The 12,346-nt window shown below is 38.0% G+C and overlaps 1 protein-coding gene across 2 annotated transcripts in view; it reads right to left on the bottom strand.

The window, feature by feature from the left end:
• LOC114053752 (zinc finger homeobox protein 4) overlaps positions 1-12,346 on the bottom strand; it is a 200,667-nt gene that overhangs the window by 4,271 nt on the left and 184,050 nt on the right. For both annotated transcript variants that reach the window (XM_027876891.1, XM_027876892.1), the window contains exons 7-9: positions 11,949-12,149; positions 11,272-11,389; positions 5,087-10,495 (exon numbers count right to left, since the gene is read on the bottom strand). In XM_027876891.1, coding sequence (XP_027732692.1) covers positions 5,087-10,495; positions 11,272-11,389; positions 11,949-12,149 — 5,728 coding nt within the window. The remainder of the gene's footprint in view (positions 1-5,086; positions 10,496-11,271; positions 11,390-11,948; positions 12,150-12,346) is intronic.

Raw genomic sequence — 12,346 nt, 5'->3', positions numbered from 1 at the left:
GGGAAACACCCATTTTGTTTTTTAAAGAAAATAATTGACATCCTCAACAGGAGAGAAAGAGAATGGAAAACTGTGGACTTTGTGCAATGGTATGGGGGGAATGAAATGGGTATGATTACCTCACAACCCAATTGCGTTTCATATGCCCATTTAGATACTAAGATCTAGATAGAACTGCTCCTAGGCAAAAATCAGGACTTAGGAGAGTTCACACTGTGGTATTCAGAAGGTAGCCTCCCCTTTCTGTACCTTTCCCACTCTTCCTTCTACTACTTCATTGTACCACTGCACCCAATACTCTCTTTCTCTGTCCTTCTTCTTTCCCTATAAAATCTGTTTTAGCAAAGGATCAGATAAATGCATTCCCTCAGGAGTCCTTGACTAATTAAACTTAGTGAGTTGAGGGGGTGAAGAAATTCTGAGTTTTAACAGCAAAGTGCTAAACCAAAGAAACAAGTTTCTAATAGTGGAATTTTAGGCATCAGTGAGGTTGATGGAGAAGGCATACTGGGGTATAGGTACTTTTTGGAATCCTGGAAATCACATTATTTAGAGAATTTCCTACTCTGCCCTTTCATAAGGCCAGCCTTAGCTTTAGTACAACAGCCTTCATACTTGATAACTGCACACTTAATTTTGACGAACAGTTTAGTGTTTGCTTTTTTTCCCCCTCCTGCTCAAACTGAAGCTATGAAATTAATTTTCACCTAGCTCACTGACTTGAGGAGTTAGGATGAAAGAAAATTTAAAGAAATGGATATATGAGATATAACAGCAAAGTAAAAAGAAAACAAAAGAGATCATGGTTGTTGACTCATGCTTTTCTCTCAAATGAGGTCTAGAAGTCCCATCTCAATGGCACATTATAGAGCAATGGAAGCTTTTTATAAGACTACGGTATGAATCTTAAAATTTACTTGACACTGTGTTGAAATACTATCAGACTTTTTTTTCTTTTGAAGGGGAAGAGAGAGACTGATGCAGGTAGGCAATTGGTAGAATAAGCAAGGCTAAATTATCAGTTGCACACTATGAGTAAAATTTCAGGAAAAAAAGACAAGTATGGAACAACAGAGACTGTCAAGTCAACATATATTACACTAGATTTGTTAGTAAAAGATGAAACTCCATAAGGAATACTGTAGTTCAACAGAACAGTTTCATAATGTAAAATTAGGAAATCAGAGAAGAAAAACTGAAATGTGACTTTAATGTAGTAGAATTGGTGACAACTTCAAACTAAGTGTAGGTCAAATTTTCCATGCGTATATAGAGTGGTAATACTAAACATTACAGTCTACTCCCACCCCAACCTCCACCTCAATTCCTAGAAACTCCACTCAGAGAAAACAGTATTTCTGGGAATAACATCATACCACCATTAGTTTTTCAGAAACAGCTGTCAATTCCAGAAAGTAATGCTTTCAGAGAAAATACCTGCCTCACCACTATATTTATATATATCTGTATTTTTCCAAATTTCTTTTACCAAGATCTCCCAAAAGGGGAAATTCATTTTTCCAAGTCAAGCAATCATCACTTACATGGGACCAAAGACAGTTGTGTTAAAATAATTAAAGTGTTTCCATTAAGTAAAGCAAGCACAAAGTGAGGTATGAAAAAAATTATAAGAATAGAAATGTTTTCAGATCCCATTTTTAAAAATTTGGAGTCAGCAGTATTCCCATGGATCAATGGAACATTTGAAAAGCACACCCCACTTGAAAATGAGAAAGTGAATGGGTTAAAAGTAGAAAATGAAGTACTTTCCCTGTCTACCTTGAGCAGAATGCCAAAGTAAACCAACAGCCCAAATGATGAAAAGTAAACTAGAATTTTTCTAATTATTTTGGTTTATATAGGCATGTATGTATATTTTTTTATTGCCAGCTTCCCCTTTAGCACATGATCATAATAGAGGAGTCTGGCTGACTGAAAACAGAGGTAGAATGTGAAATGGAAAATACTGGAAAAATAATATCTAAATTTCATGGAGAAAAGTGTGAGCAACAGTAACTGAGGCACACATCAAATAAACTGTTAATGAAAGGGTCTCCCTAGTAACTGAGAATAGCTATGCAGTTAGAGTAATTGGTAGGGAAGCTGATTAAAAGGGCCATGTAAGGAAGTTCATCATGGACTATACCTGATAGCCTACAAGAATAGAAATTTCATCTGTAGAATAACAAGGTATGTTAATATTCCTGGTAAAGAAACTGATTTCCATGAGTGGCTTATAGATTTAGTCTTTTTACTTTGCTCATAGAATTTCTACCCTGGAGCATATCTATAATGATAGGCTTGAGATCTGAGCCTTGGGTCTGCCTTAGCATTTCAAAACAACTTAGTAGCAGATCCTTTTGGTAACTAAATCTTAGAAAGGGGGTCTAATCTGGACCCACCTTATACTAAATTCCATCCCATATAGGATGTTTGTAGCAAGTTATCAATATATTGGAAAACTATAGATATTTTCCTATGAGATACTTTCTCTTCATTTCACTTAGGTGCCATGTGAACAATTCTTATAAAACAAAGGTGGTAAGTGCCACTCAGTGTACTGAGATAGAAGAATCTAGAAATAAGATTTCACTAACCAGTTAAATATTCAACTTGAATCACCACAGGTCAATTAACCTAAAAAAAGAGGTAATCTGAAAGGGTAGAGAGATGGTCTGCCACTGGCACTCAGTTGGTATCCCACTGATTATACTACTGTGCTAATGTTTAAAATCTATCACGAACAAAGGACTGATTCAGGGGAAATTACAAATTCCAGTAGTTAACAATGTTTACAGACCTTTTACCTTTACAACACTCTCTGGTCTGCTTTGGTCCACGATTTAATAAGGCAACAGATAAGACAGCTCTGAGTTATCCAGTGCACAGTGCACAGTTAAAGATGTTCCTAGCTGAGGAGCAATTTAGGCAAATAACATCTTCCTAGCATCTCTGATCTTCATAAACAGGTCTCTAATGTTTTGGGGGAATATAAATAGTATTTGTATATAGCCAAATGAGAAAACAAGTTAGTGTATTTATGGTATTCCAAACACTTCTCTTTTTTATGGGCACTCTGGGTGCTAGTAGCACTTTGACAAAAACAGGAGGGCAGTCAGCCAAAGAATCCTTTGTAGGAAAGAAAGCCCTCCTGACCCTATGAATAGGAAAAAACAAGATGCTTTGACCACCACTTAGGGAGGCAACAGCATGGTCTTCATCGATCAAGCCAGATCTGTATATTAAAGGCACAGTTACTTTAATTCTGTTTGGCTCAACTAAGGCATCTTTGTGTATGTGTGTGTGTATGTATGTACAGTTGATCACAGTCTTTTTCTGCAAATGGCATTTTTAAACATTTAAAGCATTTATCTCAATGATATATGAATATGTGATTTTATAAAGTAATGAGCCATTCTATAAGCAAAAGCAATCTCGTTTTATAAACACACCTTCGGATATCACAAAGGTAGAAACTTTAATTTAAATACAATTCTGATTTCAAGTTACAAGCTCTTTTTACCACAAATATTCTAGTCACTAAAATAAAAGTGGGTTCTTAAAAAATTAACCTTTACTGATAATAAATTTGAATATTGATGTCATTTTGTACATTTAGATTCAAGCTCAATTGGAAAGTACTTGCTTTCTAAAATTAGCAGTAATGCCACTGGACATTATTTTCAGGTCAGTAAAATTAATATTTGAAATGTATAAAAGTTCTACATTACTATAATGTCCTTTAAAAATTAATTGGAAATTTATTTTTATGGGAGAATATAGTTATAAATATTGAGATTTGGGTAGGAAATGAAGAACTCAGACTAAAATTAGTGAATCTTTCAGCAAACTTAGAGGGAAAGGTGTTGAATGTTGAAAACATGTACTCTAGCTACCTGAGTAGTTTCTTTGGGGAAAAAAAATCTTTAAATATTAATTTTAAAAAGACATATTCACATTGCTAACTTTGAAAATAATTATTTCCTAGAAAAGTGAATTGATAGAGGACTAATATTTGTTACTAATGGATTCTATCTAATTTCTATCAGATTTTTATCTATCTTATTGCATCAGTACCTGGCAAAGGATAGTCAATAATTCCTATGTAATGATGTTCAATATCTCTTCAGGTATGTCAAAACAGAACAAGTCACTGTAAGTTACTATCTTTTATCAAATGCAGACCTGTAGATTCAGACACCTACAGCTTTCCCTACAACTTTCCCCAGTTTTATAATTTTGTAGAATCTTGCATTTGTTAATGGGTTCTAGGAAGAGCTGAAAGGGACCTAAAAGATAATCTAGTAAACCCCTCTTATCTTACAGACAGAGAAACTGAGGACCAGTTAAGTGATAACCAAAGTCACAAGGATAATATATGGTAGAGCCAGTATTCAAACTCAGGCCTTCTGATTCAAATCTAGTTTTCTTTCCACTATATCTCAATTCTCAATCTTTACTTGAAAAAAATTAGATATAGATGAATATTAATGGAATACCAATATTGTGATTTTTTGAAGGTATGTACTGAAAAAAATTAAATTTCTTATAGCAATGTTAAAACATCCCATGGATATTATGCATTTTTTAAAAACACAGACTTTCCCGGTAGGTATATTATGGGTGGATTTCTCTGGGACTCTTAACTTTTGAACTCTCTGGCACTTAGAAAAAAAAAACCTCCCATTTAAATTTTGGAAGAATATACATTTAGATTATAGATACTAGTTATGAATTTTCCTAATAAATACACCAAATCAGCTACACCTTATGTAAAATAATGTTATTAACATCACTACTGAATTGTTACATAAAATTGACATAAAATATAGCTGTACAAATAAATTAAAATGTTTCCAGGTTTTTGATTAAATAGAATCCTTATTATAGTACAATATCGCATGTTACTTGGTTGAATTATATAGCCTAGTTATTTATTATAATCATTAAATATATTTTTACAAAATTTAATGTCTCCCTATTAAAAATGAAAGAAATTGGAATACACATCATTCTTAATTACACATGATTGGCTGCATGTTAATAATGAATCAATTAAATTGTCTTATTCCTGTTAATGACTTACAGTTTGAATTTTGTGGAAATCCTGGCAAGGAAGATGGACCGTTCATTCCGGGTAAAAGAACTGGAGGAAGGCCAGGTAGTCCTGGGTAAGCTGCTGGCAGACTGATGCCATGAAGTGGACTACTATCCATCATGCCTGGTTGCTGTACACTTAAGCCAAGAACATCTGTTGCCTTCTTTATACGATCCAGTTCTTGCTGTGCCATCAGCTGTCGAACAGTTGTAGGAGCTAAGTAATCTTTCTCCCGGTCTAGCTGACTTCCAACAGTTTCTCTCACTTTTGAAATGTGTTGTTTGGAAAAAATATGATCTCTGATGGACAAACGGGCAGAGTATTTCACCCCACATAGAGAACATTCTGGCTTGGAGCCATCAGTTCCACTTTGATTGATCATGAATGGCTTCCCTATATTAATTTTAAATTTCTTTTCTTTTGCCCGAGCATTCTGAAACCACACTTGGACAACTCGTTTAGGTAGGCCAATCTCATTCCCTAGCATTTCACATTCTTGCATGGTTGGAGTTCGGTAGTCACTAAAGCAAGCCTTGAGAACCTTGAGTTGAAGGTTACTCATTTGGGTTCGGAAACGCTTGTGACCTGGTCGATCACTGCTTTTGGATTTAAAAGGGTTACTGGATCCAAATGGATTAGGTGAACTAGGATCAGCTATGCTTGATGTTTCACTCCGGTCAGCATTATCATCAGGGTCATCAGTGATATAAAAACTTTGGTCATGGTCGCCATCTTTGTCATTAAAATGAATTGAGGGGCTTGTAAGGGAAAAGAGAAATTTGTCATCACAACCCTCTGTTGTAGGTGTGGTTGCTGTTTTTGGCAAAGTTTCAAGTGTTTTGGGCTCTTTTGGGGATAATGCAGGTTTTACATCTCCAGTACTTCCAGTGGTGCTTTCCATTTCATTATTCCCTTCATCTCCTGTGGTGGCATCACTGATAGCTGTATTAATTGATGAAGTCTCATCAAAGTCAGTTTTATTTTGGTCATACCCAGCTTCAGCAGGAGGAGCATTTAAATTCTCTATGTCTTCAGTGCATTCTGCTTTGAAAGAAGAAGGGCTTAAAAGGTTTTTGGGGGACAGCTCTGCTGTTTTACTAACAGGTGTTGAAACAGTGGAAGCCAATTCATTTTCACTGGAGAGATCAATTTTAGTTAATGACAAAGATGGATAATCAAAAAATATATACTTTTGTGGACTTTCTCCTCCATCTTCTGTTGAAATCAAGGGGCTTGGTGGCAAACTGTAACCTGCCTGTTTTCCTTCATTCCAGTGACGAGAGCGAATGTGACTTTCTAAAGCTGACTTTGCTTTGAACAGGGCTCGGCAAAAGGGGCATCGTTTGTGAGACTGAGCGGGCCCTACTGCACGGAACTGGCCTTTCCTTTCTCGAGCTCTAGTGTTTTGAAACCAGACTTGTACCACCCTCTTTTTCAGCCCAACCTCACGTGCAATGTGATCCAGCATTTTTCTGGTTGGATTGGAATCCAACAAGTATTTTTCATACAGTATTTCCAACTGCTCAGGGGTGATTGTGGTCCTCAAACGTTTGTCACGATGTTGATCCTCGCCACTATTTCCTCCCTCCTTTTCACTACAATTATTATCTTCTTTATCATCCATTTTCCTCTTCAGTGAAGCAGAAACAGTTGCAGGGGCTGTCGTGTGGGATGAGCCTGTCTGTGGTGGCATCTGAGCTAAAGGACCAGTAAGTAGCTGTCCTGTCATCAGTGGGTTGTTGGGGTCAAATATCATATAGGGCATATCCATGGGCCTTTCTAAAAACTGAGAATGGAGAAATTGGTTTTGCGCTGCTAGGAAATGCATGTGCTGGTGTTCCTGCCAAAGTTCCAGAGTTGGAAAGGCAACTGTACACTGATCACATTGGTATTGTAGCAACTGTGGAGGTAGACTGTTCTGGAGAGAAGTCATTGAGATCGGTAGTGGGCTGGAAGGGACAGGTGTTGTTTGTGAGGCAGAGGGGGGTCTTCCAATAAGTTGGGATTGTTTTGGTGGCTGTGATTGAGAGACAGAAGGCTGTGGATCTGAGGATGGTGTTGCTATTGGAAGGATGGGCTTGGTGCTTTGAGAAGGAGGAGATGTGTCACTCTGCTTTGGCTTTTCTGTGGGGTATTCAGGTTTAGGAGAAGTTTTTTCAGGCTCTGGTTTAGGGGAAGGGATTAGGGGAGTACTAGACCCAGAACCAGAACTTGCTGCAGTGACAGCTGAGTTTTTGGCAGTGTCTGTTGGGCCAGATACCGTGCAATGTTTATATACCATTTGATCTGTGGCATCCATAGAGTCTTCAGTTTGGCTTTCATCTTGGGCGTCATCATCTTCATCTTTATAACACTGTTTTTTCTGATGGGTAATCAAGTCAAAAATTCTGGGGAAAACCACACTGCACTTTTTACACTGGTATTGCATGTTGCTTGTTCTTATATACCGCTCATTTGTGAGTTCTCTCTTTTCATTATCTTTAGTTTCTGCTTGATTCTCATAACTCTTGCGAGCTTTCTGACGGGCATTCTGGAACCACACAACAATTACTCGAGTAGGTAAGTTGAGGACAGTAGAAAGCTGCTCAATTTCATCATCTTTTGGATAAGCATTTGTGTCAAAAAAGTCTTGTAATACTCTAAGCTGGTAGTCAGTAAACCTAGTCCTAGAAGACCTTTTACTGAAAGATGCATCTGATTTGTAATGTTCTAAAGTAGTAGGCTGGGGATCAATTCTGATATCTTCCAATACAGTTATGGGAGGGTTACTGAAATTGTACGGTGAATCCTTATTTCTTTGCCGTTCCTTAAAAAGTGTATTGCGAAACCAGTGTTTGATAACTTTTTGGGAGAGACCAGATTTTTCTGCCATTTCTTGGATCTGTTCTTCGCTTGGAGAATTGTTTATATCAAAATAAGCCCGCAAGATTTTTAATTGATCATCTGTGATTCTTGTCCGTGGGCGCTTGAACTGAGAATGACGTAAGAAATTTGGATCTAATCCAAGCTGCTGTTGGCAAAGCTGAGTGAGATCTGCAGAAAGGGTGTCCATTTGTGGCAGCTGAAGAGCAAGCTGAGGAGGTAGTGCAGGATGTTGGACTGGTTGCATCATAATGGGAGGGAAAAGGGGAAGGTCTAGAGAAACAGGCAGCTGGACCTGAGGGGGAGCAGAAGGTGGAGGAGGGGGTGGTGGAGGGGGAGGAGGAGGAGGAGGAGGAGGAGGAGGGGGTGGAGGTGTAGGTGGGGGAGCCTGCAGGGGAGTAGGAGGTGTGTTCTGGATTTTTCCAGAACCAACAGAAGAAGACTGAGAAGGGGCTGGAGGCAACGGAGGTGGTGGGGGTGGTGGAGGTGGAGTCTCTGGAGAAGAGGGTGAAATGGGATAGAGCTTGTCATAGGCCTCTCTGTACTGACGAGCGAATTTTTCTAGAGCTCCATGGGGAAAAAACTGACTGTGTACATGTTCTTGATGACTCTTTAAAATAAGAACATTGGAAAATAGTTTACCACATGTCCCACATTCCAGTTTATCAGTATTCTCCCCTTCTCCAACTTTGTTCTTCTTCTGTACTTTCTGCCTATTTTCATTATATTGGATGACTAATTCAAAACCAAAGTTTTCTAACAAGGCTTTGGCAGCATTTCCTCTTGCCCCTGAAGCTATCCGGGGTGGAGGGATGGTTGGTTCTAAGGGTTTTTGTTTCTTCATGTCTTTGTTTTCCTTGAGTCCTTCATTTTCATTTGTAAATTCTTGCTTTGGCTTTTCTGGCTTCTCAGAAATCTCTTCTGTATCCTTATATGATGGCAAATCCTTCATTAATGGGCAGTCCACATTTCCAATACTGTTTTGCTCTTGTTTTAGCAACTTGGTCGATTGTTGTTGTTGTTGTTGTTGTTGTTGTTGTTGTTGCTGCTGCTGCTGCTTTTGAGACTGAATTTGGGGCTGGGTAGCTTGGTATTGTTGTGCTTGTTGCTGTAATATCTGGAGTTGGGTTTGGCCTACATGATGCTGAGTTTGAATCTGCTGCTTCAAGTCTTCAAGCAAGGAACCCGCCATCCCTGCCATTCCTGGCATACCAAATGTGGCCGAGCCTGGCAAGCCCAGATCTGGACTCAAGCTGAACTCTGTCCCAGGGATGTAGAATGGAAAAAGGAACTGAGGCTGTTGGAATTGCAGCAGCGCTTCTGGTGTCATTGGGAAATGAGGCAGAAATGCTGGGTTTAAAAACTGAGGCTGAAAGAATGCAGCTTGCTGTTGTAACTCATGCTGTAATTGCATCTGAAGTTGTGCTGGTGACTGGGGTGGGTGATGTGGAGGTTGAGCAGAGATTAATTCAGAAGCTTGCTTTTTATTTAGTTCTTTGGCATCTAAATGGGTATCTTTGCTATTAACTGCTGGTAAGCTCATTGACTCTAACATCCCTTGTCCAGGACTATTAACATTTGCTGCAATACTATTTCCACCGCTTATGCTACCGCTTGGTTCTAACTTGGCAGCCCTTGCCTTTGTCTGGTGAAGCACAGACCTCATGTGGATTTCCAATGTAGAACTTTGGCTATAGGCAACATTACAAATGCTGCACTTGTAAGGTTTGTTATCTGTGCTACTGTTGGTTTCTTGGGGAACAGGACTTGATGCTTCTTGCAAAACTTTTTTCAATTTATGTAAATGGGAAACTGAATTATAATGGACCAAGAGAATGTTCTTTTGTGTGAAAGACTCTTTACACACTGTACATTTATATGGGCGAGATGGGTCTAGAAATTTTTCCATAGTAAAATTTGGCCCTTTTCTAAAAGGTAAGGTCCGCTTTGGTTCTGAGCCCATGTCATCTGGAATAGAGCTACTATCACTTCCTACAGGGCTTGCTTTTCCCTCCTGGTCCATCTCATATTCTCTCTCTATCTCCTGTTCTAGGGCATGATCATCCTGTGCCAGATTTTCATTTTCGGCCCATAGTTCGCCGTTAACAGGTAGAGATGCATACAATTGTTGAAGTTCACCTTCATTTAGTTCTGGGTGGCCTGCTTCCAAGTGTTTTTTTAGAGCCTGGAATGTACGGAAGCTACGCTGGCAGAGGCTACACATAGTTGCTGCCCGGATAGCGTGATACTGGGAATGGATCTGAAGCTTCTGCATAGTCTTAAAAGCTAAGCTGCAATGGTTACATCGGTACTTATAAACATGGCGATCCGAAACAGAGAGCTGTTGCCTTTTCTGCTGTTCATTTAATTGATCTTGCAGTGAGTCAGTGACCTTGACATCCTTGCTGCCATTCTTATTCCATTCTGGCATATCTGTGGCCTCCTTAGGTGGCTTCTGTTCCTCAACCTTAATTTCCATTCCAGTCTTTGATTCCTCAAGGCCTGGGATGTTTTTATCATCTAAAGGACTTTCACCTGGGCAAAAGAAGCAAAGAAATGTCTTTCAGAGAAAAGTGTACTGGGTGAAAAGTTACACACACACACACACACACACACACACACACATTTATATTTTCTGGGGACAATATAGATATTTTAAAAACCTACCTATATTTGACAACAAGGTATTCATGCATTTGAAGACTGTGCAATCCCCATGCTCTTGGGACATTTTAGGCAGTTCTATATTATTTTCTATTTGATTTATCTCCTTGACTAGATTATAAGCTGCTCAAAGGCAAAGGCCATTTCTGATTCATTTTTGTGTTTTCTTCAGAAAACTGAGAGCCTGGCACAATGGATGATCAAAAATATTTGTTGGAATAAAGGCATATGCAATGATTTGGATAATAAGAATGGTAACTGATATTTATTGAGTGCTTTACAATTCATAAAACATTGTACATCTATTATCTCATTTGAGCCACATCATAATTCTCTGGATGCACATCAAAATTATATCAAAACAAACAAGTATAAAGTCATGTTGACATGCTGAAAGCTGAGTCTACTAAGAGCAAAAGCAAGTCCTGTTTCACACTTTTGGGTACAACAGCACTCTAGAAATACTTTGGAAAACATAGCCCTAAATAATACCTTTATTTTCTCCCCTACTTCTTTATTTTATTTAATTTTCTTATTTTTTTTCTCCTCTACTTCTCTGTAACAATAATATTAGTCCATTCAAAGGGGAAAAAAGGGAGGGGTCCCTTTTTCCAGATTATGCAGTTCTTATGAAGAGACTTGCCTACCTGAATATTTCCCAGATCCTTCATTTATAATGGTTGCAGGTGTATCACGCTCTGATTTCTCAGTGGTGGCTGTTGGCAGTAGCATACTGTTAGGCATCATCACATCAGGAACAGGAACCTTTAGGAATCAAAGAGACAAATAGTAAATTCATCAAGGAAATGGCACTGCTTACAAATAAGCCACATTATATTGTTTTTTTGGAAGCATACTTCTACTTCATGATTTTCTAAACAACATATAAGCATTTTATATACAAATCAGTGCTTTCTTTTTCATATTTCAATCAATGCTATAGAAATACTGTATTCATCTCTCTTTTTCTGTTCTGATTTTGGAGAGTTTCTTTTAAAAAAAAATGTTGGTCTTATAATGAAAGCAAAGAAATTTTGCAAATCATAGGGCCCAGATTAGTCATTTGATTAAATACTGTAGATGTAAACATAAATAAAAAAAAGACCACCAAGTACGCGCTAATGAATGGGTTATGTCTTATATCCTGTTTGTTTTTTCATCAAGAGATAGCTAACTGATCCCGACTATGAACTTTTAAGCACAATCTATAGTAGTTTTCAACAAATCAGAAGAAATTAGCTTTTAAGTATAAATAAATGTAAATTCCATAGTGATACCTTTAGATAAATTCTGTCAAACATGCATCAATATTTTGTATTCTTACTGTCATAAGCAGCTTCTCCACACAATCAGGAGATACACTGTGCAAGTGGGTCAAATGAAGCTGGAGATGCATTTTGTTGCTGAGGACGTCCTGGCAGAGGGGACAGCAGATGACAGGCTGCATTGAATGCTGTGACAGGACATGCATCTGGATACGATTTGGGTCCCTACTATTGTAGTTACAGTAGGGACATTGATAGAACTGGAAAATAGACATGACAGGTATTAGTTCATGTATTTTAATGACTCAACAATGTTAGAAGTAATATCAATAATCAATTATGACTTATATTTTGCCAATCACAATGCTTACATACATTTTAACAGCATGATACTTTTTGTTCTCTAAAATTACCCAGAACAAAACAAAGAAAATGCACTTTTTTCTTTTGTGGGGAA

This window comes from Vombatus ursinus, unplaced genomic scaffold (genome assembly GCF_900497805.2).
Source record: "Vombatus ursinus unplaced genomic scaffold, bare-nosed wombat genome assembly UNPS02014812.1, whole genome shotgun sequence".
Taxonomy (NCBI): Eukaryota; Metazoa; Chordata; class Mammalia; order Diprotodontia; family Vombatidae; genus Vombatus; species Vombatus ursinus.
Note: the sequence above shows the minus strand (reverse complement) of the source record. Positions and strands in the feature narration are given on the sequence as shown.